Source organism: Lipotes vexillifer, unplaced genomic scaffold (assembly GCF_000442215.2).
Source record: "Lipotes vexillifer unplaced genomic scaffold, Lipotes_vexillifer_v1.1 scaffold863, whole genome shotgun sequence".
NCBI classification, from domain to species: Eukaryota; Metazoa; Chordata; class Mammalia; order Artiodactyla; family Lipotidae; genus Lipotes; species Lipotes vexillifer.
Genome location: NW_006788168.1, coordinates 2,428,936 through 2,456,102, shown reverse-complemented (window position 1 = coordinate 2,456,102; position 27,167 = coordinate 2,428,936). Strand labels below are relative to the sequence as shown.

General features: G+C 36.6%; 1 protein-coding gene across 1 annotated transcript in view; it reads right to left on the bottom strand.

The window, feature by feature from the left end:
- DTNBP1 (dystrobrevin binding protein 1) overlaps positions 1–27,167 on the bottom strand; it is a 121,635-nt gene that overhangs the window by 94,114 nt on the left and 354 nt on the right. The window contains exons 2-4 of the mRNA XM_007461269.1: positions 14,290–14,343; positions 13,522–13,572; positions 6,122–6,182 (exon numbers count right to left, since the gene is read on the bottom strand). Of these exons, the coding sequence (XP_007461331.1) occupies positions 6,122–6,182; positions 13,522–13,572; positions 14,290–14,343 (166 nt within the window). The remainder of the gene's footprint in view (positions 1–6,121; positions 6,183–13,521; positions 13,573–14,289; positions 14,344–27,167) is intronic.

The following is a 27,167-nucleotide window of genomic DNA, read 5'->3' as shown; positions in this document are numbered from 1 at the left end:
AATTTTGAACATTTTCACATTTACTGGTCACTCATGTTTTTTCTTCGGTGTAATACCTGGTCATATCTTTTGTTCACTTTTTAATGGGTTATTGTTCTCTTTTTATTGGTTTGTAGAGGTTTTTCATGTGTTTCGAACACTAGTCCTCTGTTTTGTGAACTGCTTAACTTTTTCATGGTGTTGTTTGATGAACAGATTTGATAAAAATTATCAATATTTTCATTTATGGTTGGTGCTTATTATGCCTTGTTGAAGAACTCTTTCTCTACCCTGAGGTCTTAGCTTTTCTACTATTTTCTAAAAGATGTATAATTTTTCCTTTCACATTTAAGTCTGATGGAGCCAAAATCTGAACCACGATCTTCAACTACTTTTATTCAACATTACGTTGGAGGTTCTACCCACTCTAAAAAGACCTGAAGAAAGACTGGTAGGTTTTTCTTCTTCCCTTCCATCCACATAAAACAACTCCCATCCCTGAACGCAAATTATTAGAGTAAGAGGATTTGGCAAGATGATTGACCATGGGATCAAAATACTACAAGTCAAATACTGCAGGTTTTGGTAGATATTAGGACAAAAGTTAACTTCTATTAGAAACTTGCTAAAACGTTTTACTCTGAATCATTTTACTTAATGTATTTTCTGCATCTGATGATTATATATTTTTCTCTTTTAATTTGTTAACGTGATCAACGGCATACAAAAGATTTTCTAATGTCAAACCAACTTTATAATCCTGGAATAAATCTGGGGTGTTTATGCATGGCTGGATTTGGTCTGCCATCACAGCCATATACCCAGCAGGATGTCTCCCAGGTAGAATGCCTCTTGCTTATCATCCAACATTCACAGAACAAGCACATATACAAACACATACACAAAGTTTTGGTTAAGTTATATAGGAAAACTTTACATTTAAGCTTGATACACATTTTATAACAATGTGTGAGAATATTCTCAAGTGAAATTTCAAATAACATTGGTAGAATATGAGAATCACAAGACGGTACAAGGAGCCCATCTATAAAGGAGAGGCAAGCCCTGCATACTGTGAGTGTCGAGAGGTCACGTTACTACACACGAGGCAGCTGTTTGTCAACGAGTGTATCACAGGTTTGGTAAGCAGAAAGCTATGTTTGAAGCACTTTACTACCTAACAGATTGCTACCATCTCTAGATGTTTTGCTGGTTGTAAATATATATTATAATATATTCTTAAATATATTTAAGAAAGTTGGTTGAGGGCTTTGGGTGGACATGTAACACATTATGACTTTTCCAGTTTAGAATGTGACAAGTAGGTTCCTGGATAGAGTGCTTGCACAGAACATCTGATTTCCAGAAATAGGTTACAGAAGTTAAGTGAGAGATAATGCCTCAATTTTGCTTATAATTTTTGTAACTGTATTCATGAATGGGACTGGGCTCCAATTTCACCTTCTCATACTTCCCTTGTTGGGGTTCAGTATCAGTTATTCTAGCCTCATGAAATGAGCTGGGCAGTTTCCCCTTTTTTCACTTGCTGCAGGAGTTTGTCTAACAGTGAAATGGTAGTCTCTCTGAAAGTTTGATAGAACTCTCCTATGAAACTTTGTGGACCTGGTGCTTTCTTAGTGAAAAGATTAATCACTAATACTGTTTCTATAGTGGCTATAGGACTATTCAGGATTTGTATTACTTTTAAAATTGGTTTTAGTAAAAATTTCCAGGGTTTTTCCATTTTGTCTAAGTTTTCAAATTTGTCATAGAGTTGTTCACAAGCTCTTATCTTTTCACTCTGCTGTAGCTGTAGTTATATTCTTTAATTCTTAAAATTATTTATCCTTTTCTTGATCCGTATCACCTGACATCTATCTACCAAATTTTATTAGTCTTTTCTAAGAACCTGTGGCTTTGTCTGGCTTCTACTGTATTCTTTATATTCTATTTCATTTACTTTTTTCATCTTTATTATCTCTTTCATTCTTCCTTCATAATTTATTCTGTTCTCTAATTCTTAGGTTAGATTAGCTCACTGACTTTCAGTCTAATTTTTCCCCTATAAAATTTCCCTCTAGAGGGAGGAGATATGGGAACGTGTGTATATGTGTAGCTGACTCACTCTGTTGTAGAGCAGAAGCTAACACACCATTGTAAGGCAATTATGCCCCAATAAAGATGTAAAAAAAAAAAAAATTTCCCTCTAAGTAGTCTTTGGCAAATAATACAATTTATGTGTAGTAATTATTATAATTCAGTTCTATTTAAAATTTTTCAGTATTATTTCCTTCTTTGAACCATAAATTATGCATTATATTTTTAAAATAGTTTTTAAAAAAATAAATTTATTTTTGGCTGTGTTGTCTTCGTTGCTGCACGTGTGCTTTCTCTAGTTGTGGGGAGAGGGGGCTACTCTTTGTTGTGGTGCGTGGGCTTCTCATTGCGGTGGCTTCTGTTGTGGCAGAGCACAGGCTCTAGGCACATGGGCTTCAGTAGTTGTGGCACACGGGCTCAGAGTTGTGGCTCGCGGGCTCTAGGGCGCAGGCTCAGTAGTCATGGCGCATGGGCTTAGTCGCTCTGCAGCAAGTGGGATCTTCCCAGACCGGGGCTCAAACCCATGTCGCCTGCATTGGCAGGCTGATTCCCAACCACTGCACCACCAGGGAAGTCCCAATGCATAATACATATTTTAAATTTGCAAACGTATGGAATTTTCAAAATAGTTTTCCTATACTGACTTCCAGCTCCATTTGCACCAGGATCAGAGAATATTCTGTACGACTTGATTTACATGAAACTTGTCGATTTACATGAAACTTGTTGAGAACTGCTTTGCGGCCCAGTACATGGTCAATTTTTATGTGTTCCAGGTGTGCTTTAAAGAATCTGTATTCTGTATTTGTTGGGGAAGATTCTGTATTTGCCTATCTGGTCAAGTTTGTAAATCACATTAGTCGCATGTCCTGTATCCATACTTATCTTATTTGGGTTTTTTCCCTATCAATTAAGAGGAATATATAAACATCCCCCCATTTTGATGATAGATTTATCCATTTTTCCTTATAACTTGTCTTTTATATACTGAGACTTACTAGACACCCAGGTTTAGACTTTTCCCCCTTAGGGAACTGAATCTTATAGAATGATCCTTTGTTTCCTATTTAATTCATTCTCATTATTCTAGTTTCTTCTACAGGTTTGAAAGATAAACACTATTTCTGTTCTTTAGTGGTTACCCTTGAAATTCTGCCCTCCATATTTAACTTTACATCTAAGGTTAATCAATATCTATACCCTCCCCATTAATAATGTAAGGGCTTTTAAAATACTTGAACTCTGATAATCTGCCTTCCAGATTGCATGCTATTCTTATCTAGCATTTTTGTTCTATCATTTTTAATTCTACAAACTAGATAACTGATAGAAATACATAGTCACTGTTTATATTTACCTAAGGTTTACCATTTTCTTTGCTCACTATTCCTTCCTATACCTGAGACCTACCGCCCAAAATCATTTCTTTTATCCAGAAATACATTTTTTAGAAGTTCCTTTATTGGACAACTGTTGATAGAAAACTATTTTTATCTGAAAATGTCTCACTTTGCCCTCATTCTTGACAACAGTTTGAGAAGTCTAATGGAAACTCATTCATTTGTAAGTGATCTATCTTTTCTCTTTAGTTACTTTGAGATCTTCTCTTTGCCTTTGGTGTTCTGTAGTTTCAACATGATATGTCTAGGTGTGGATAATTACTTACCTTGCTTGCTTGTAATACTTTTTGGATCTAAGGATTTACCCATCTCATTTCTGGAAAATTCTCAGCCATTTACATTTTCCTACATTGTTTTTCCCTCATTCTCTTTCTAGATTATTAGATATATTAAGCTGAGCTATATGAAACTGTAATTTTACAGATCAAAAAGGTCTCATATTGGTAATCTTACTTGGTTCAACCTACAGACCTTTTTTTTTTTTTTAATTTATTTATTTTATTTATTTATTTTTGGCTGTGTTGGGTCTTTGTTGCTGGGCACGGGCTTTCTCTAGTTGCAGCGAGCGGGGGCTACTCTCCATTGTGGTGCACAGGCTTCTCATTGCAGTGGCTTCTTGTTGTGGAGCACGGGCTCTAGGCACGCGGGCTTCCGCAGTTGTGGCACATGGGCTCAGTAGTTGTGGCTCACGGGCTCTAGAGCTCAGGCTCAGTAGCTGTGGCGCACGGGCTTAGCTGCTCCGCGGCATGTGGGATCTTCCCGGACCAGGGCTCGAACCCGTGTCCCCTGCATTGGCAGGCGGACTCTTAATCACTGCACCACCAAGGAAGCCCTACAGACCTTTTATAACTATTTTCTATTAACTCCTCTTTCATATTTTCCATTTTCATATCTCAGAAATCCTTTTTGGGTAATGTCTGACTTTATCTCCTACTTCAATGTACTCTTTCTTCAGCTATAGATACCTGCTGTTAAGCACATCCTTTGGGTTTTTAATCTCAGTGACTTTTAAAAGTTATGTTTTAAGGTCGTGTTTCATACTCTCTTATTCCTTACTCATTTTTCATCCATCTTTCATCTCTCTAAAAAACTTTGTATGTTCCTATTTAATTGTCTATACACAAGAGTGCAATATCTAAAGTGCCTTACAGGTCTAAATCTTACTCTTTGGTTCTAGCGACTCAAACTTTTGGTAATATATTTCTTTGTGTGTTTGCTAATCTGTGGCAGCGGGGAGAGGGGTGGTTAGGGGATAAATCTGTGGGAATCTTGAAGGGCCTGGGTTTACAAGTTTCATCCATGAAGAACTGGTATTTGTTTCTGTTGAGTGTCAAAGACACAGTCACCTGTAGCCCTTTCATTTCTTAAGTTAGTGGTTCCTTGATCATGCAGGAAGTATAAACTAGAGCCCAACACTCATGTGAGGCCAAGACCATATAAGCAAATCCAAAATGGAGACTATATTTATTCCAAGTTGTTATAAAGACAAGTTTCCTTGTTATCTCCTTCTGCCAACAAGTAGCTTTTATCTTTTCTTTCTTTTTTTAAATGTCCTATATTACCCTTTCACCAAGAGATGTAGTCACTTCAAATATCCAAGAGCTTTATGCAGGAGTCTTAGGCTCAGTTCCCCATAGACGAAAATCTCCTATCACCCAAATCTCTGAAGTTTTTGTTTTACTATTTGACCCCAGCTTCCATGTTATTTTTTTAACCACTCTCATTTCAGTTCCCTGGTGTTTTTGTTTGTTTTCTGCCTTTAGGATTTCCTTTAATTTTTGTACACTTACTGCATTTAAAAATTAAAAATATATATATAACCAGCATTTAGGTGTTTTACACCTAAAGGGCTTTTCAAAGTATCTGGTCTGCCTTACTAACAGAAACCTATAACCTTCCTTTTCAGTAATTTCTAAGAGAAACATTAATGTCTAAATTTTATCATATGTATTACCATGTTCTGTACATATAACTATTACAGTTTCATTAATTAGGTAAGTGGTAAAGTCAGTCTAAATTAATTAAATGTCAGAATCACAGAAGTGTTTTTAGAAAGAAATAGCATTTGACTGACATCAATAACACAGACTATATTTCATCTTGGCTAAAAAAGCTTTAAGTACATATACCAAATAATTTTAATTACAAGTCTCTTTTATTGATTACACACTCTATAGAGCTAGAAAATAGGTTGTTCTTCTAAGTAATTGAGATTGACTCCTGAGATTTTTATACTTATTTGCTAATGAGCAAATTAATGATTTTAAGTAGACTGAGCAAAGTTAAACTTTTGCCCCCCAAAAAAGGAATTCTTAAATAGTGAGTAGAAAGAAATGAAATAATTTACATAAACTGCAAAGGTATCAGACTCAAATTCAAAGCATTATACCTGGATGAACCAACTATTTACTTGCAACTCTAGAATAAAAGTTACAAACTCTCTAAGCTAACTAAACTAAACTACTTGACTGAGAAATTATGAAAAAGTGCTTAATTTAGGGAACTTCATAATCAACTACTAAATTAAATTTCAGATATCCTGCAAAACGTTTTAACACAACTACAAATTTAATTTCTTAAAAACTAGCATTTAAGACTGCAAAAGGATATTTTCCCCGTGAGTAAAAGATTAGGCGATTCTTTACCTCACCAGCACTTGCGCATTCCTGGGCTCTTCTGTGGAGTGCAGCCCACGTATCTTCATACCTAAGAAAAGCAAAAAAATAATTCAAAATACAAAGCACACATTAAAAAAATCCTACCTATGTATACATATGGCTGATTCATTTTGCTGTGCAGTAGAAGCTAACACAACATTGTAAAGCAAATGCACTCCAATAAAAATTAATTAATAAAAAAAATTCTACCTAAAAATGAACCTGTTACACCCTGTGGTGTCAAAAAGGAAAGTTCAGAAAATAATGGAGACACATTGTAAACACACAGAAGTCAACTTCAAGGGGTTTCCAACTGCCAAATCTGGGACAACCCGAGCAACAAAACAAATAATGGTAGAAATGGGTTATAACTCATGGACTAAAACCAACAGCCATGAGTTCATAGTGATTTAAATAAACAGTTGAATGGGGCAGAAGGGAAAAATTCTTCCTTACAGTAGAATTCCAATTAATAATGATAGAAAAAATGAGAAAAATAGAAAATCACCATTTGGTAAACACAATACTAATTATTTCAGGCAAGAATTCTAATAGATGCTAAAATTAGTGGGTGAGAGTATAAAGAGAAACAGGATATTTTCATAGTCTCTAAGTATCTCCCCACAGGATACTTATTAATTTAAAAGGGGGAAACGGTATTAAAGTGGAGAAACCTGGCAGACACTTCCTTAACCAAGTGGTCAATATTAACATCAGCAGTAAGGAGACGTATCAACATCAGGTGCCTACTGATACAATGCACTGGAGGACACAACATTATTCTTCTGTTATTCTCACCATAAAAGCACTAACTTGAATTTAATCATGACAAAACAGCAGATAAACCCCAAATGAGGGATATTTTGCAAAATAACTAGCCAGAAATAAACCCATGCATATATGGCTCAATTACTTCACAACGAAGGAGTCAAGAATATACAATAGGGAAAGGAGAGTCTCTTCAATAAATGGTGTAGGAAAAACTGGACAGGCACATGCAAAAGAATGAAACTGGACAATTATCTTATACCACACCCCCAAATTAACTCAAAATGGATTAAAGACCTGAATGTAGGACCTGAAACTATAAAACTCCTATGAAAAAACATAGGCAGTAAGCTCCTTGACATCGGTCTCGTGACAATTTTTTGGATCTGATACCAAAAGCAAAGGCAAAAAGAGCAAAAACAAACAAGTAAAACTACATCAAACAAAAAAGCTTCTGCACAGCAAAGGAAACCATCAACAAAATGAAATGGCAACCTACTGAATGCGAGAAAATACTTGTAAATCATACATGTAATAAAGAGCTAATACCCAATATATGTAAAGAAATCATACAACTCAATAGCAAAAAACAATCTGATTAAAAAACAGGTAGAGGCTCTGAACAGATATTTTTCCAAAGACATACAAATAACCAACAGGTACATGAAAAGTTGCTCACTTCACTAATCATCAAAAAGTGCAAATCAAAACCACAATGAGATATCACCTCACCCCTGTTAGATGGCTATTCTCAAAAATACAGCAAATAATAAGTGTTGGTGAGAATGTGAAGAAAAGGAAACCTTTAGTATACTGTTGGTGGGAATGTAAACTGGTGCAGCCACTATGGAAAACAGTATGGAAGTTCCTCAAAAAATTAAAAATAGAACTACCATATGATCCAGCAATCCCACCTCTGGGCACATCTCCAGACAAAACTATAACTTGATAAGACACATGCACCCAATGTTCACAGCAGCACTACTCACAAGAGCCAGGACATGGGAGCAACCCCTCTGCCATCTGCAACAACATGGATGGACTAGGAGGGCATTATGCTTAGTGAAATAAGTCAGACAGAGAAAGACAAATACTGTATATTATCACTTATATATGGAATCTAAAAAAATACAACAAATGAATGAACATAACAAAATAGAAACAGACTCACAGATGCCCAGAACAAATTAATGGTTACCAGTGGGGAGAGTGAAGAGGGGGAGGGGCAAGAAAGGGGTAGGGGATTAAGAGGTACAAACTACTATGTATGAAATAAGTAAGCTACAAGGGTATAGCACAGGGAATATAGCCAATAATTTATAATAACTTTAAATGGAGTATAATCTATAAAAAGTTTGAATCACTATGTTGTACCCCTGAAATTAATACTGTAAATCAAATGTACCTCAACAAAAAAAATTTAAATAAATAGAAAACAAAACAAAATAAACCTGAACTCATAGGTACAGAGAACAAACTGGGGGTTACCAAAGGCAGGGGGTAAGGGGTTGGGTGTGTGTGTGTGTGTGTGTGTGAGAGAAAAATGGGTGAAGGTGGTCAAAGGTATAAACTTGTAGTTATACATAACATACAGCCCAGTGACTATAGTTAATAATACTATATTGTATATTTGAAAGTTCCTAAGAGAGTAAAACATAAAAGTCCTCATCACAAGAAAAATATTTTAAACTATGTGTGGTAATGGATGTTAACTAGATTTATTGTGGTGATTATTTTGAAATATATACAAATATTGAGTCATTATGCTGTATACCTAAAACTAATATAATGTCATATGTCAATTATCTCTCAAAAAAAAAGTTCAGGCTTAAGAAAAAAGAAAAAAGATCTCAAATCAACAATCTAACTTCACACCTTAAGGAACCAGAAAAAGAACAAACAACCTATAGCTGGCAGTAGGAAGGAGACAACAAAGAGAACTAAGAAAACAATTCCATCTACAATAGCATCAAAAAAATTTTAGGAATTAACCAAGGAGGTGAATACTTGTACAATGAAGACTACAAAATATTGCTGAAAGAAATTTTAAAAAAGACATAAATAGATGGAAAGATATCCCACATTCATGGAATGGAAGACTTAATATTGTTAAGATGTTGTCAATAGCACCCAAAGTAATCTACAAATTCAGTGTAATCCCTATCAAAATCCCAATGGCATTCTTTGTAGAAGTAGAAAAAAATCCATCATAAACTTCATATGGAAGGTCAAGGGATCCTGAAAAGCCAAAACAATCTTGAAAAGAAGAACAAAGTTGGAAGACTCACACTTCTTGATTTCAAAACTTACTACAAAGCTACAATAATCAAAATCAAATAATAATCAAAACAGTGTGGCACTGGTATAAAGGGAGACATATAGGCCAATGAAATAGAGAGCCCAGAAATAAACACTTGCATGTATGGTCAAATAATTTTCGACAACTGTGCCAAGATCATTCAATGGGGAAAGGATAGTCTTTTCAACAAATACGCTAGGGTGCTGGGAAAAGTGGATATCCACATGCAAAAGAATGACGTTGGACTCTTACTTTAACACCATACACAAAAATTAACTAAAAATGGATCAAAAAATCCAAACATAAGAACTAAAACTATAAAACTCTTTGAAGAAAACATGGGGAAAAGCTTCATGACATTAGATTTGACAATGATTTCTTGGATATAACACCAAAGCCACAGGCCACAAAGAAAATAGACAAATTGGACTTAATCAAAATTAGAAACTTTTGTGCATGAAAGAACACAACAGATAAAAAGGCAACCAATAAAATGGGAGAAAATATTTACAAATCACATACCTGATAAGGGATTAATATCCAGAATATATAGAAAACTCCTAACACTCAACAACAAAAAACCACCCTATCCAAAAACAGGCAAACGACTTGAATAGATATTTCTCTAAAGAAGATATAAAAATGGCCAATAAACACATGAGGAACTCACCATCATCAGTCATTAGGGAAATGAAAATCAAAACCACAATGAGATATCACTTCATACCAATGAGAATGGCAGAAAAAACCCAACCAGCCAAATAAAAGACCCCCAAAACAAGTTTTGGTGAGAATGTGGAGAAATGGCAACCAGAGAAATGTGCACTGCTAGGGGAATGTAAAATGGTGCAGCTGCTATGGAAAACAGTATAGGGGTTCTTCAAAATATTAAAGTAGAATTACCATATGATTCAGCATTTCCTTTTTTCAGTATATACTGCCAAAAAACTGAAAGCTAGGTCATGAAGAGATATCTGCACACCCACGTTCATAGCAACATTGTTTACAATAGCCAAAAAATGGAAGCAACCCAAATGCCCATTAATGGATGAATGAATAAGCAAAATATGGTATATTCATACAATGGAATATTATTCAGCCTTAAAAAGGAAGGAAATTCCTTTGAATTAGTGGTGATCATTTTGTAATGTACAGAAATATGGAAAAACTATGTGGTGCACCAGGGACTAACATAGTTTTGTAGATCAATTATACTTTAAAAACAAGCAAGCAAACAAACAAATAGAAAGAGATCAGATGTATGGTTACCAGAGGCGTGTGGGCAGGGTGTGGAGGGAGGGGAATCGAATGAAGGCAGCGAAAGGTACAAACTTCCAGTTTGTAACATAAGTAAGTACCAGGGATGTAATATACAAGAGGATGAATATAATTAACATTGCTGTATGTTCTATATGAATGTTGTTAAAGTCTAAGAGTTCTCGTCACAAGGAAAAAAAGTTCTTTTTCTTTTATTTTGTATCTATATGAGATATGGATGTTCACTAAACTTACTGTGGCAATCATCTCATGATGTATGTAAGTCATTATGTTGCAATATCTTAAACTTATACAGTACTGTATGCCAATTATATCTCAATAAAACTGGAAGACCAAAAAGGAAGAAATTCTAACAAGCTACATGGATGAAACTTGAAAATATTATGTTAAGTGAAATAAGCCAATCACACAAAGACAAATACTGTATGATGGCACTTATAAGAGGTACCTAAAGTAGTCAAATTCATAGAAAGAGAAAGTAGAATGATGGCTGCCAGTGGCAGATATTTGCAAGATGAAAAGAGTTTTGGAGACTGGATGCACAACAATGCAAATGTACTCAGTAGTAGTGAATTGTACACCTAATAATGGTTAAGATGGCAAATTTTATGCTATATGTATCTTACACAATTTTTTAACAATTAAAAACATTTTATGATTTAGGTATATGCTATTTAAAATGGTCTTTCCTCCACTCAATACTAGTTCCAAAGAGAAAAGACTGTGCTTCAGTGCAATGAATAGACACATTACAGACATTCCTATGGCTGCAAATTTTTCATGTTAAGTCCCCAAATGCACCCCATTTCCCAAAACTACCATACACATAAGTCTACAAGTCTAAAGTAAATCTTTCAATGAAGTTCTTTCAATTAAATCCCTAGATTAAAAAAATAAAGATAACATGCAAACAGTACACCACTGATTAATTTTTACTATATCTCCTTTCATGTTCACTTATGTTCCTCACTCAACAAAACCAAGCAGGCAATTAATGTCAAATTAAGCACTCAGAGAAGAAAAATCCCCAGATTTTGCAACCATAAAAAGAAACCGAACAAAAAGTTAGAAAAGAGAAAGCAAAATGTAGGTACAGGTGATTGTGTCCTAACACAAGCTGATAAGGTGAAGGAGCACACCCTCTACTGTACACATGGCTCCCACTTATCCATCAGATGCCATGTTACGAGGTACAGAAATGCATATAACAACATATGCAAACCATATACTTATTTTTATAACAGCTTTATTGAGTTTTGATACACCATAAAATTCATGCTTTTTTTTTTTTTTGGCTGCACCATGTGGCATGAGGGGATCTTAGTTCCCCAACCAGGGATCAAACCTGAGCCCCCTGCAGTGGAAGCTCGAAGTTTTAACCACTGGACTGCCAGGGAAGTCCCAAAATTCATGCTTTTAAAGTGCATAATTCAGGACTTCCCTGGCGGTCCAGAGGTTAAGACTTTGCCTTCCAATGCAGGAGGTGTGGGTTCGATCCCTGGTTGGGGAGCTAAGATCCCACATGCCTCTCGGCCAAAAAACCAAAACATAGAAGCAGTATTGTAACAAATTCAATAAAGACTTTAAAAAAGGTCCACATCAAAAAAAAAATCATAATTCACAGTATATTCACAGAATTAGTTGGGACAACTATCATCACTATCTAATTCCAAAATATTTTCACCACCCTGAAAAGAAACCCCATATCCATTAGCAGTCATTACTCATTCCCCTCTCTCCTCCAAACCTTGGCAAAATTATCTTTCCATCTCTATGGATTTGCCTATTCTGGACATTTCATATAAGTGGAATCATACACTATGTGCCATTTTTGTTGATTCCTTTCATTTAGCATAATGCTTTTAAGTTTCATCCAAGATGTAGCACACCTCAGTACTTCGTTCCTTTTCATGGCTGAATAATATTCCATTGTATGGAGATATGAAATTTTGTTATTCATTCATTGACTAATGAATATTTGCACTGTTTCTACTTTTTGGCTATTATGAATAATATTGCTTTATGAATGATACTGCTATTATGCACATTTGTGCACAATTTTTTATGTGGACATCAGCTTTCAATTTTCTTGGTGTGAAACTGCTAGGTCACATGGTGATTCTACTTTTAACTTTTTCAGAAACTACCAAACTGTTTTCCAAAGCAGTGATTTTACAATCCCACCAGCAGAGCATAAGGGTTACAATTTTTCCACATCACTGCCAACACTTGTTTGTCTTTTTGATTATAGCCATGCTAGTGGGTATGAAGTGGTATTTCATCGTGGCTTTGGTCTGCACTTCCCTGATGACTAAGGATGAGAATTTTTTCATGTGCTTATTGGCCATTTGCCTATCTTTTTTATGGAAATGTCTATTCAAATCCTTTGCCTATTTCTTCACTGGATTATTTGTCTTTTTACTGTCGAGTTATAAAAGTTATTTATATATTCTAGATACACGTACCTCAACAGATGTATAATTTGCAAATATTTTCTCCCATTCTGTGGACTGTTGTTTCACTTTCTTGATAGTGTTCTTTAAAGAGCAAAAGTTTTTAATTTTGATAAAGTCCAATTTATCTTTTTTTCCTTTGTTACTCATGCTTTTGATGTCATCTAAGAAAATCACGTATTTTAATATTAATCTGCATGTCAATAGAAATGGATTGGAGAAGAAATGGTAAAATATTAAGAATCAAAGTAAGAAAATTATTGGGGACTCAAATCCAGAATTGATTTTCTTGCAACAAAGAAACCATAATACATGCAGGTGATAAAGTTATTGATTAGTAAACACAACAGTGATCAATATGCTCAAAGTCTGAATGGCCTTTGTGTTACTCAGTGAAATGCAAAAGCTCCTCAGGAACACGAATAAGTAAATAATTTCCAAGCCCCTCAGGAACACAAAAAAGTAAATAATTTCCAATCTCCTTGTTAAGGTAAAATTTAGTTGTTTTAAGGTTTCTATCTATAAAGTTATAAAATACTTTTAGACAATAGTCAGAAGTATAACATTTTTACTTAAATGAAAACACTTACCTGCTAAGTAATTCTAGTCCAGCAGAGCACTTTGGCAAATATGGAACAGTCCTGCCAAAAGAAACACTTATTTTATTAAAAACTGCTGCTGATTTAGGCCAACTTAAAAAATAAGTTACATATAATAATTTTGATGCTGTCAATCATAATGTGGAATATTTTTAAATCACTAATGGCAATTGATCTAAACTTTTAGAAAAATGTATTGTTATTCCAAAGTTAATATACTATCAACCATCACTTTGCCCTACAGATTTTCAGCCCACAATAATAAACACTTTAATAGAATGTTAGCTAACAAGAAATTTTTTTAAAAGCTCCTCATCTCTAGGTTTAAAGTGAAATTTGGTCATGTGCTTTACTTTATTAAAAATGAAAAAACTGCACAAATTATACTAGTGTTTTCATATAAAACAGATAACACAGCTAAAGAGGCTCACTTGCCAAGTACTGTTTCATTATCAATTTGCTTCTCAATAATGGAGAACTTTTACTGTGCTCTTAATATACAAATAAAAATGATTAATTGTGATCAAATAGCCACTGACTGTCATGGAGTAAAACAATTACATGTCACCATTTTTTCAACCATTTTACAATTTTATCAGAAAAATTTCCAGTTTTACAAAATTTAGAAAGAATCAATAAATTGTTTAGTCAGATGCATTCAACAGATATAAAATCCATTAAAGTAATTATACTATCATGACTACAACCAAAAGTTGTATGAAATTTAAGTCATAGTAAATTAAATCAGCACAAGCTTACCTGGGTTTGTTTTTTCCTTTAGCTTCTCTTGATCTGTCGCTTAAAGTCTTCAGTCTATAATTCAACAAGTATAAAATATTATATTTTTACAGCTTAAGAGATTTCTTTCAAATGCAAATTTCACAGCTCGTAAAACTTTGGGTTGGATAAGCTAATTTTTTTTTTTTAGCAAGAATTAAGCACCTCTACAGACAACAAATATTTGTTTACTATATATCAGACACCACAAATGGAAAATTTATAGCAAATATTTTTATATATTTTTTTGCCCCAAATCCCTTTTCTAGAAACATTTCCTAAATATGACTGGACTAGAAAACCTCACTACTCTGGCAACATCAAAAAAAAAAAGTGGTCTCCATAGGTGAACTTGATCGGCAACAAAGATATCTAAGCAGCACTTTTTTTTTTTTTACATCTTTATTGGAGTATAATTGCTTTACAATGGTGTGTTAGTTTCTGCTTTATAACAAAGCGAATCAGTTATACATATACATATGTTCCCATATCTTCCCTCTTGGGTCTTAGGCAGCACATTTTTAAGTAGATAACTATGCCAGCCGTTGTCTAAGTGCCAACATTCTGAGAAATTTTAGCTATTGATAAAAGGCTTTCTAAAATACATTACAAACCTCCTTCATTAAAGAGGTCTTGGTACATTCTATTGAACATTTTCTGATAACTCGGCATCATTATCATGAATACCAGTGACTGCATTTCGTGGCAAAACAGTACTCTCCTTAGATGTTTCTGAGCTAGGAATGTCTCTTCATTTACCAACTCGAAAACAATCTAAAGTGGTTTTCTGAGTTTGTTCAGGATCCTACATCTATTTCTTCAAAATTTAAAATTTCCATCTCTACCATTGGTCATCTGGTATCAGCTACCACTTACTGCTTCTGCTAGCTATTTAACTATAGCAGCCTACTCCCCTTCTATTTGCTTTTTATAAATTATTGGGCTGGGAAACATAAATGGGCTAGAAATGCATATGTAAAATAAAATAAATAGGCTCTTCTATATATAAAATATGAAGTTCATAAACTTCAATGTTTTTTTCACTTCACCAGCCCAATTTTTACCTACCTTTAACTGTGGGCTCTGTGTCATATAACAGACTGCCAAAAAGCGAATGCTAAATTATGAGATAATCTCACATAAGATGAGATATCTGGACATGTTCTTCTTAATCTGATTACTTCCACAAATATTCATTTCTAAATAGAGTCTGAAGCACAGGCCACAGTACCCCAGCTAGCTCCACAAACCCTTTGTAAAGCTAGACACAGGTGCTCCTTTCTCAAGACACTTTACTGCACTCAGTCAGAAACTGTCCTAGCATACAAGCTGACTCTCCTATGAATGCCCCAACCCTTTGATGTGCACAGTTGTATGTGCAAGCCCTGACAGAGGATTACAACTTTTTGGTCAATAATGCCTGGCTTAAAACCAGAAAGGGACTTCTAGTGTCAAGTTATTTTTTTTTAACAAGTTGCAGTGTCAATTTCATACTAAGATTTTTTTATATTGTTCTATGTTCTTTTTCAAAAACTAAAATATTGATGAGATCAATTCCAATACAATGTTAAAAAGACTTAGCAATCTCTTTAATACAAAACTATTTGTATATCTCTCTCCAGATGAGTTGAATTTAAAAAGGCTAACCTGTCCCAGAAAAACAATATAAATTTTCAAGCTTAGCTTGGAAACTAGTAAATCCGGTTTAAACTAAGATTAAGCAACAGCTAGGGGAAGGTATTCTGATAGCCATTCAACCATTTCCACTCCAAAAGCTGAGAAAGGCACTTGGTTGTGACGTCCGAGGTAGAATTATACTAGGATAGGCAGACACAGCAGTGCATCATACTCAAAACGATTCTAGTATTATATTCAGTGATTTGGGACAATTACATATCGTTAGGTGTTACAAGGATATTGAAAGCTCACTGCTAAGACCCTCTGTGAACCATTCATTACAGGACTAGCAAATTTTTAGGTTAGTATTTCAAGTATTTATTTCTGAAACAAATGTTACATTTCTCAATTGTAAGATATCAAATGGGGGGTTCTCCTCCACACTTCCCCAAAAGAAAGAAAGAAAAAAACATAGTTTGGAATAAAAGAGAAAGGAGGAAGCTTATAGGGAGCTGAAAATAAAATTGTTGGAAGGTCAGTAAGAGCTTCCCCAGGTGACTCCTTAACAACCACCTACTTTAAACATTGGTCTTTAACCAAATGTAATGTGTGGAACTTATCTGATGTGGATTTGAACAAATCAACTGTAAAAAGACATTTCTAAGAACCAGGAAATTTGATTATGGACTGAAGAACTGATAATATCAAAGAATTAGTGTTAATTTTGCTAGGTATGATACTGGCGTTGCATTTATGTATTTTTTTAGAGATGAAAACTGATGTATGAGAGATTTAAGAGCTTAGTCTGAGGTTTACTTTATAAATAAGGGAGAGACAAAGCAAATGTGGTAGTAGTCAACAACTGTTGAATCTGAATATATGGGACTCGCTGTGTTACTCTATTTCTGTATATGTTTAATACTTTGTAAAAAAAGTTTTAATAAAAAAAGTCCTTTATATATTCATCTTTTCTCATCACACCTTCTCCATATAAATCATCAATATGTCAAAATTCAGAATAGAAACTGCTGTAGAATACAAAGTAGCAAGAAGAAAGTTGGAAACAGTGAAGAAAGTTCAGGAGAGAAAAAGATAAAATAAGAATAATAGTCAATGTAACACTTTAAGTCGGAAAAAAATAAGGTCAGACCCCCAAAAAAGCAAAACAGTCCTTTCTGAAGTATATACTCAAAACCCAGAATTCAACTGAAAGTAGCTTTTACCATTTTTATTTGGGGATAACTATTTAAGTTTCTCACAGTGAGTCTGTGCTGGAAACAACCCGCTAATGAAGTCCCACAATGTCTTGACACACTGAGAAGGAAATACTGATCTGAGTGAAATACCCCAGTTTCCTAAACCATAAAATAGGAGTATTGTACTGACCATAATGATTTGCCACAAGAAGTAAAGGAAATATGATTTTGGCAGCAAACTATAATTGTAAATTATAAAACCAATTAAAACAAAAAGTATAATAAAAACTATCTCCAGGGCTTCCCTGGTGGCGCAGTGGTTGAGAGTCCGCCTGCCGATGCAGGGGACGCGGGTTCGTGCCCCGGTCTGGGAGGATCCCACACGCTGCGGAGCGGCTGGGCCCATGAGCCATGGCCGCTGGGCCTGCGCGTCTGGAGCCTGGGCTCCGCAACGGGAGAGGCCACAACAGTGAGAGGCCCGCGTACTGCAAAAAAAAAAAAAACGATCTCCAAATTTAGTAAAAATTATCACCATCATGAAAGGTAAGACGCCAAAAAAAAAAAAAAAAAAGAAAGGTAAGAAGCTATGTACATTACAGGGTCAAAGTAAAATAAAGTAGAGGTCCCCCAATGCACCAGTTCCCATAAAAGCCTTCTCCACCGTTCCTAATCTTCACAATACCGCATACCCCCAGGGAGACGTGAGTGCTGCTGTGTGCGTATATTAATAGACTTGTAAGTGAGCCACCTGACAATTATTTTCTACCGGAAGCAACTAATGCACACTTCAGAGTCTAAAGCACTTACCTTCAAATTCATGACACCACAATATTTTATTTTTAGATTGTTGCAAAGACTTACCTTAATTTGAACCCAGCACATTTATTTTTTTAAGCTTTACAGAAAATACTAAGATGGAGGCATCTTACTATGAAACGGAGATAACTAGCAAAATTGCTTAGACAAAAAGTTTAAAAAGTAGTTACACAGAATGAGAGGTGGGGCACGACAATGACTGACGAGCAGGAAATGTGCTTTCTGGACCTCACTCGATGGCAGGAGGGACCCTGACGGCATTCCATTTATCCTCACTTCAATTTCCTACTCATCTAACCCCATCAGCTATTATGAAAGGTGAGGATGGCTGCTTTAAAACACCACAAAATGTATTAATTGGCAATATTTTGTCCTTTTAGGCTCATTTTCATGTCTCCATTATTCCAACTTTAAATTCTGTTTATGAATAAAAATCCAATCTATTATATTTTTCCGTTAATGTTTATCATTTTTTCTTTCTTTTTTAAAGCCAAGATCAGGAAACACGAAAGTATTAACCACGTCTAAAAGTGCACATGACCCCAAAGCTCTGAAGGCTGAGAGATTCACACAAAAGCCAGAGACTCAGGAAGGGGAGAGAGGACTATACCCTATCTCTATCCTAATCACCCGGACACACCACTTCGGTCCTGACCTCTCTCCTGAGTGTTTCATAAATTTCCAGCTGCTTCTTGGACCTCACAGCACATTCACTGTCAACTGCTCCTTCTCTCTCAAAACTACTCAACTTCTCTCCTGTTGGTAAATGACATCATTACCTAAGATTACTGCAAAAATAACATCCTCAATTTCTCCACCTTTTTCACTTCCTAGTCTCACTTTTTATGACATTGACCAGTGCCTGTCATGTCACGACTATTCCCTCCTTCAATTTCTATTCTCTCTCGCCTGCCCCCTAATTATAGCCTTCTTAATACTCTCCCTGTTCCCCATCTCTAACCCTCCCATCCAATCGCCTCCCAAATTATTCTTCCAGAAATATAGGTAGGCTCAGGCCGCTCCCCTCCACAAAAACCTTCAGAAGATTCAGTCAACCTAAAAATAAGCAAGACCACCCTATGTAAGATAGCAATCCCCCACCCCAAAACCCCTTAACCTGCTTTATTTTTAGCAACAGTACTTATGACCTTCTAGATATTCTGCCTCCTGCCAGTAGAATGAGCACAGGGACGTTATTTGCTGTCCGGTGTATGCATTCTCCGCTGTAACCCCAGTGCCTGTCAACAGGTAAGCACTCAATAAATATTTCATAAATGAATTAATTTAGCAAAGCACTGAAGACCCTCTATTATCAGACACTAAACGTCCTTTCCATGTTCCTCTCCCACAAGAGCTTCATCTCTGAAATCCCTCACCCAAATCTATCCTCATCCCTCCTCATTCTTCAAGGCCCAGTCTAGAAGCCACCTCCTCTTTGAAGCCTTCCATAAATGCATCTGAACCAATGACTCTTTCCTCTGGGCTCAAAAACCACATCACTTCTATCTTTCACATTCAGTTCCTTCTGCTTCGCTTTATGTTACCACCAGTCTAGGGCATCCTGAGGGCAGAAACAGTTTTAGTTAACTTTGTAGCCCCAAGATCTAGTCCAGTATATAGACACTGGCAAAGAGCAGGCAAAACTGAGCATGTGGCTTCTTAAATCTTTTTTTTTTTTTTTTTTACGAAATGAAAAAAGCTTCTATGATAAAGAAGACTGAGTTCCTAGCCTAGTGTTTGCCACTTAGTAGGAACTCAGTAAATGTTTATTAAGTCAAGTTGAATACTGAGATATTTTTTCCTGCTAAAGGTAAATAATCATGGAAGAGTCAACATTTTAGGCAAAACCTCACCATTTTACCACACTGTGAATTAGAATGTTAGCTCCTCTCCTTTGAGGTTTTGATACTACAGGAGGGAAGAAGAGAAAATGAGTGCAGTGGGCAGGGCTGGATGTCCCGGCAGAGGTGGCTTTGAGGAGGAAACACCTACTATCTAGTTGCAACACTTGTATCCATATCCAAAAGCACCCAGAGCATTACAGACAGGAAATGCCAGGCAGTGACAGGCAGCTGCAAACCCTTGGTAAATCTGATTTTCACTTTCCTGAAGGGTTTTACATGCCTGCAAACTTCAGTCCTGAGGTAGTGGGTCATAACTGCTCAGAAGATAATAAATCAAAGACCAGAGTGGATTTGAAGTAAATGCTTCGGTGGGTCCAAAAGTCTTCCTCAGAGCTCAAGCCAGTCCCTAAAAAGTGGATGTTCTTGCGTGAACTGTACGTGAGGGGGAAAGAGCGAAGCTGGGAGGCAGTCCCCTCCCGTGGCCTTTGGACTAGCTGGCCACCTAGTTAGGCCAGAAAGAAAGCAACATTATTTCTAGGTTTTTCTCAATTTTGACATAGCTATTATTATGAATTAAAAATTACAAAAAAGATCACAAGTCCATGGACGATTTACAGTCCCTTGAAGGCCAGCAGCAATCTTTCCACTGCCCTCAAGCTTCATTTTTTCTAAGTTTGAATGGAAAGTTGAAATTTTTTATGTCCATCAAATATGCTTTAACCACTAATGTGGCATTCTCTTGCGAGGCTGATAAAGAGAATTCCTATTTTACTTAAAAAAATAATAATTGCCTACATTCCAGCTCCAGATATATGAATTTCAGAAACTGAAAATGAGCAGAAAAGCCCTGAGGAGAGGCTGCTGCCATGGGCTGCTGTGAAGATCCACGTGAAGGAGCTCAGGAAAGCACCGGGCCTTTCTTCTGCTGAGTTCCTGGGGCAACCCGAACAGATGAAGTTTCCAATTATTTTGTAAGCCAGCTGCTCTGGCTTCTACGGGCACTAAGAGCAAGTGTTCTAAAGGAATGCCAGGTCCAGTTGGGTAGTTTTGAGAGGTAGGGCCACGTTGCTTTCATCCCTGAATCACTCAGTGCCTTCATGCAATATACACATGAAGCCGTGTTTAATGTCACCTTTTCTCAGCCTCTGGCAAAATATTCAAAAATAGGTTGATCTTAGGCTGAATATGAAACAGCTTACTAAAAGGAATTACATGGATTTTTTCTTGTTAAGAATTGCCTAGGAGAGCACCTCAATAATAAGGAAACTGCTAATGGCTATAAAAGAGAAAATCAACAGTAACACAATAATAGTGGGGGGCTTTAACACCTCACACAAATGGACATATCATCCAAAATGAAAATAAATAAGGAAACAGAAGCTTTAAATGACACAACAGACCAGACAGATTTAATTGATATTTATAGGACATTCCATCCAAAACCAGCAGATTACACTTTCTTCTCAAGTGCGCACGGAACATTCTCCAGGATAGATCACATCTTGGGTCACAAATCAAGCCTCAGTAAATTTAAGAAAATTGAAGTCATATCAAGCATCTTTTCTGACAACGCTATGAGATTAGAAATAAATTACAGGGAAAAAAACGTAAAAAACACAAACACATGGAGGCTAAACAATATGTTACTAAATAACCAAGAGATCACTGAAGAAATCAAAGAGGAAATCAAAAACATACCTAGAGACAAATGACAATGAAAACACGATGATCCAAAACCTACGGGATGCAGCAAAAGCAGTTCTAAGAGGGAAGTTTATAGCTATACAAGCCTACCTCAAGAAACAAGAAAAATCTCAAATAAACAATCTAACCTTACACCTAAAGGAACTAGAGAAAGAACAACAAACAAAACCCAAAGTTAGCAGACGAGAAGAAATCATAAAGATCAGAGCAGAAATAAATGAAATACAAACAAAGAAAACAATAGCAAAGATCAATAAAACTAAAAGCTGGTTCTTTGAGAAGATAAACAAATCCAAAACCTATGGGATGCAGCAAAAGCAGTTCTAAGAGGGAAGTTTATAGCTATACAAGCCTACCTCAAGAAACAAGAAAAATCTCAAATAAACAATCTAACCTTACACCTAAAGGAACTAGAGAAAGAACAACAAACAAAACCCAAAGTTAGCAGACGAGAAGAAATCATAAAGATCAGAGCAGAAATAAATGAAATACAAACAAAGAAAACAAAAAATCATGAGGGATTACTACAAGCAACTCTATGCCAATAAAATGGACAATCTGGAAGAAATGGACAAATTCTTAGAAATGCACAAACTGCCAAGACTGAATCAGGAAGAAATAGAAAATATGAACAGACCAATCACAAACACTGAAATTGAAACTGTGATTAAAAATCTTCCAACAAACAAAAGTCCAGGACCAGATGGCTTCACAGGTGAATTCTATCAAACATTTAGAGAAGAGCTAACACCCATCCTTCTCAAACTCTTCCAAAAAATTGCAGAGGAAGGAACACTCCCAAACTCATTCTATGAGGCCACCATCACCCTGATACCAAAACCAGACAAAGATACTACAAAAAAAAAGAAAATTACAGACCAATATCACTGATGAATATAGATACAAAAATCCTCAACAGAATACTAGCAAACAGAATCCAACAACACATTAAAAGGATCATACACCACGATCAAGTGGGATTTATCCCAGGAATGCAAGGATTCTTCAATATACGCAAATCAATGTGATACACCATATTAACAAACTGAAGAATAAAAAGCATATGATCATCTCTACAGACGCTGAAAAAGCTTCTGACAAAATTCAACACCTATTTATGATAAAAACTCTCCAGAAAGTGGGCATAGAGGGAACCTACCTCAACATAATAAAGGCCATATACGACAAACCCACAGCAAACGTCATTCTCAATGGTGAAAAACTGAAAGCATTTCCTCTAAGATCAGGAACAAGACAAGGGTGTCCACTCTCACCACTCTTATTCAACATAGTTTTGGAAGTCCTAGCCACGGCAATCAGAGAAGAAAAAGAAATAAAAGGAATACAAATTGGAAAAGAAGAAGTAAAGCTGTCACTGTTTGCAGATGACATGATACTATACATAGAGAATCCTAAAGATGCCACCAGAGAACTACTAGAGCTAATCAATGAATTTGGTAAAGTTGCAGGATACAAAATTAATGCACAGAAATCTCTTGCATTCCTATACACTAATGATGAAAAATCTGAAAGAGAAATTATGGAAACACTCCCATTTACCACTGCAACAAAAAGAATAAAATACCTAGGAATAAACCTACCTAGGGAAATAAAAGACCTGTATGCAGAAAACTATAAGACACTGATGAGAGAAATTAAAGATGATACCAACAGATGGAGAGATATACCATGTTCTTGTACTGGAAGAATCAATGTTGTGAAAATGACTATACTACCCAAAGCAATCTACAGATTCAGCGCAATCCCTATCAAATTACCAATGGCATTTTTTTACAGAAGTAGAACAAAGAATCTTAAAACTTGTATGGAGACATAAAAGACCCCGAATAGCCAAAGCAGTCTTGAGGGAAAAAAACGGAGCTGGAGGAATCAGATGCCCTGACTTCAGATTATACTACAAAGTTACAGTAATCAAGGCAATACGGTACGGGCACAAAAACAGAAACATAGATCAATGGAACAAGATAGAAAGCCCAGAGATAAACTCACACACCTATGGTCAACTAATCTATGACAAAGGAGGCAAAGATATACAATGGGTAAAAGACAGTCTCTTCAATAAGTGGCACTGGGAAAACTGGACAGCTACATGTAAAAGAATGAAATTAGAAAACTCCCTAACATCATACACAAAAATAAACTCAAAATGGATTCAAAATCTAAATGTAAGACCAGCCACTATAAAACTCTTAGAGGAAAACATAGGAAGAACACTCTTTGACATAAATCACAGCAAGATCTTTTTTGATCTACCCCCTAGAGCAATGGAAATAAAAACAAAAATAAACAGATGGGACCTAATGAAACTTCAAAGCTTTTGCACAGCAAAGGAAACCATAAAGACGACAAAAAGACAACCCTCAGAATGGGAGAAAATATTTGCAAAAGAATCAACGGACAAAGGATTAATCTCCAAAATATATAAACAGCTCATGCAGCTCAATATTAAAGAAACAAACAACCCAATCCAAAAATGGGCTGAAGACCTAAATAGACATTTCTCCAAAGAAGACATATAGATGGCCAAGAAGCACATAAAAAGCTGCTCAACGTCACCCATTATTGGAGAAATGCAAATCAAAACTACAATGAGGTATCACCACACACCAGTTAGAATGGGCATCATCAGAAAATCTACAAACAATAAATGCTGGAGAGGGTGTGGAGAAAAGGGAACCTTCTTGCACTGTTGGTGGGAATGTAAATTGATACAGCCACTATGGAGAACAGTATGGAGGTTCCTTAAAAAACTAAAAATAGAATTACCATATGATCCAGCAATCCCACTACTGGGCATATACCCAGAGAAAACCATAATTCAAAAAGACACATGTACCCCAATGTTCACTGCAGCACTATTTACAATAGCCAGGTCATGGAAGCAACCTAAATGCCCATCAACAGATGAATGGATAAAGAAGTTGTGGTACATATATACAATGGAGTATTACTCAGCCATAAGAAGGAACGAAATTGAGTCATTTATTGAGACTTGGAGGCATCTAGAGACTGTCATACAGAGTGAAGTAAGTCAGAAAGAGAAAAACAAATATCATATATTAACGCATGTATGTGGAACCTAGAAAAATGGTACAGATGAACCGGTTTGCAGGGCAGAAGTTGAGACACAGGTGTAGAGAACAAATGTATGGACACCAAGGGGGGAAAACCGCGGTGGGGTGGGGATGGTGGTGTGCTGAATTGAGCAATTGGGATTGACATGTATACACTGATGTGTATAAAATTGATGACTAATAAGAACCTGCAGTGTAAAAAAACAAACAAACAAAAAACTAATACTAAACTTTCTTTGGGTTATTTGTATGGAAATATGTTAATATAAATGTTTCAGACATTACACGAAATTTCTAAAAATATTATATGTTCTAGTATAATGTTATAAGTCATAATTCTAGGTATTACTTTAAAATGTATATCTCAGAAATAACTAAATTTCCTTGTTAATTGCATTATTATGAACTTTCATCAAATCTTTAACTGTGGTCATTTTAAAGTCTTGTCATTTACAGACAGTTCTGGGTGTACTCTGATGCTTTTGCAAAAATGTTCCTATAAAAGGGTTTCATCTTCAAGGAATTCATGGAAAAGACTGACAAGTACAGGTTTCTGGTAATTGACTTATACTGCTGAACTGAATAAATAAGCATTTTTAGAACTCTAATGGAAAACTGATGAATTCATAAAAGTGCTAACAAAATATCAAGATGAAAAAAAATTAATTATATGGGACTGAGTGAACTGATGAGGATGATTATAGTTTTTGTGACTTTCTGTCTGAATAAAAAATTAAATTAAATTTAAAAAAAAAAGAAAAAGAAAAAAAGAATCGCCTAGGAATTGGTGGACCTGACAAAGGTGAACATCAGAGTTTAAAGGTGCCAGTCACAGACATCACTTGAGGATGAGTTATTTCTCTGCCAGGTGACAGGCTAATGGCACACACTGACAGTCCAGTGCTTTGTCAGCTGAAAATGACCTGTACAAGGAAGCCAATGAAGGGCCTAAACGGAATGAAAGCCCTCTCAGGATGTCTAATCCCAAACTGGCCCCAGTTTATGGCATCTTCAAGAGGTAAGGTCAGTTTCCAAGGCGTTCTACCCTCAACCCTCTCCCTATCTAAACTCAGGTTTGCCAGATCTCTCAGGATGGTTTGGGTCCAGAATCTATATTCCTTGGTAAGCTGAACCTTCTCAAGCCAATGTCAGGAGAATGAATGGGTTCAAAGGCAACCACATGACCTAGGGAGCTACCTTAGTTGTAACTCCCAAAAGATAGACTGTTTCGCCATCAAGGAATTCCTTGAGGTGATGACAACAGGGCTGTCCCAGATGTGTTTGTCTGTGATCATTCTCACGCCATCATTCCAGCATTATACCCCAATTTTTCAATACAATAATTTACGTTCTGAAAGGAAGTTACTTTTTAAATTTAAAGGGGGGGGGAGGAAATGCAAGTATGCAAGCACAGCATCAGTGAATGACTGCTACAGCATCTACAACTAATATTCTTAAGGACACCAAACCAAGATTACCAAAAATGCTTTACATGTAAGTGCTCAAGTATTTGACAGTTTGTTACTACGCAGCACCCAAGAGGCAAACAATATAAACATTTTTGTCCCATAAAATTTTAGCTAACATCTTTCTCATTAGAAATTTAAAACATGATGGAGAGGCCCTCATATTCAGAGCATTCTCCAAAGGATTCGTAAGCTAAAGGTGACAGACAAATCCTTTATCAAAGTGACACCCTTTCTAAAGTAATGGAAAAACTAAAATGAATTAAGCACTAAATAACAATAGTGACATAGTGTGACTGCGCTGTTTTACATGTTAATTCATTCATCCTCACAATAACCCTATGAGTACCATCTTCACCCTCGTTGTACAGTCGTGGAAACTGAGGCAGAGAAACTTGCAGAAACACGTTTCTGCGAGTTTCTGGCGTTAGAGTCTATGCCTGCGGTTCCCAGGGTTTGCCGCACACAGGAATCACCTGGGGGTCTTTAAAACCCCATCGCCAGTCCGATGTAATTAGCATAGTTTGCGACCCAGGCATCAAGATGGTTAAAGGTTCCCAGGTGATTCTAAGCAAAGTTCGGGAACCGCTTGGTCTGTGTGCGCTTCACCACTAGGCATTAATAGTACTGCCATAGTTCTGTTGTTTCTGTGGCCCTAGAGTTTCTTCACTGAGGCGTTAAACCCGAGGCAAAGGTAGAGAGAGAAAGCAAAAGGTTGGACAGGACGCGCGGCCGGGCCCCGGTGGGTGAGGGCTGCCGCGCCCGCGACCTCCGGCCTGGGGAGGGGGCGGCGGCCCGGCTGCAGGCGGGGCCGCAGAAGCTCCGAGGCCCGAGAGGTCAGGGGCCTCGGCGGCGTGGGAGGGGTCTCAGGGTCACCGTCCCCCCCGGGGCAGAGGAGCGGGGAGGCGCGCTCGCCCCTCACAAGACACACCCCTGGGCCGGCCAGGGCTGCCGGGAGGGGGTTGCACGATCCCCGGCGCGCCCGCAGCCTTCCCGACCCCGTTCCGGGCCCGGGGCGCGAGTCAGAGCCTGCCTGGTGGGACCTAAGTTACTTTGTGCGGCCGGACAGACGCCGCAAAGTTCGTTACTTTCCTCGATCTGGCTGGGATGGGAGGGGAGGGC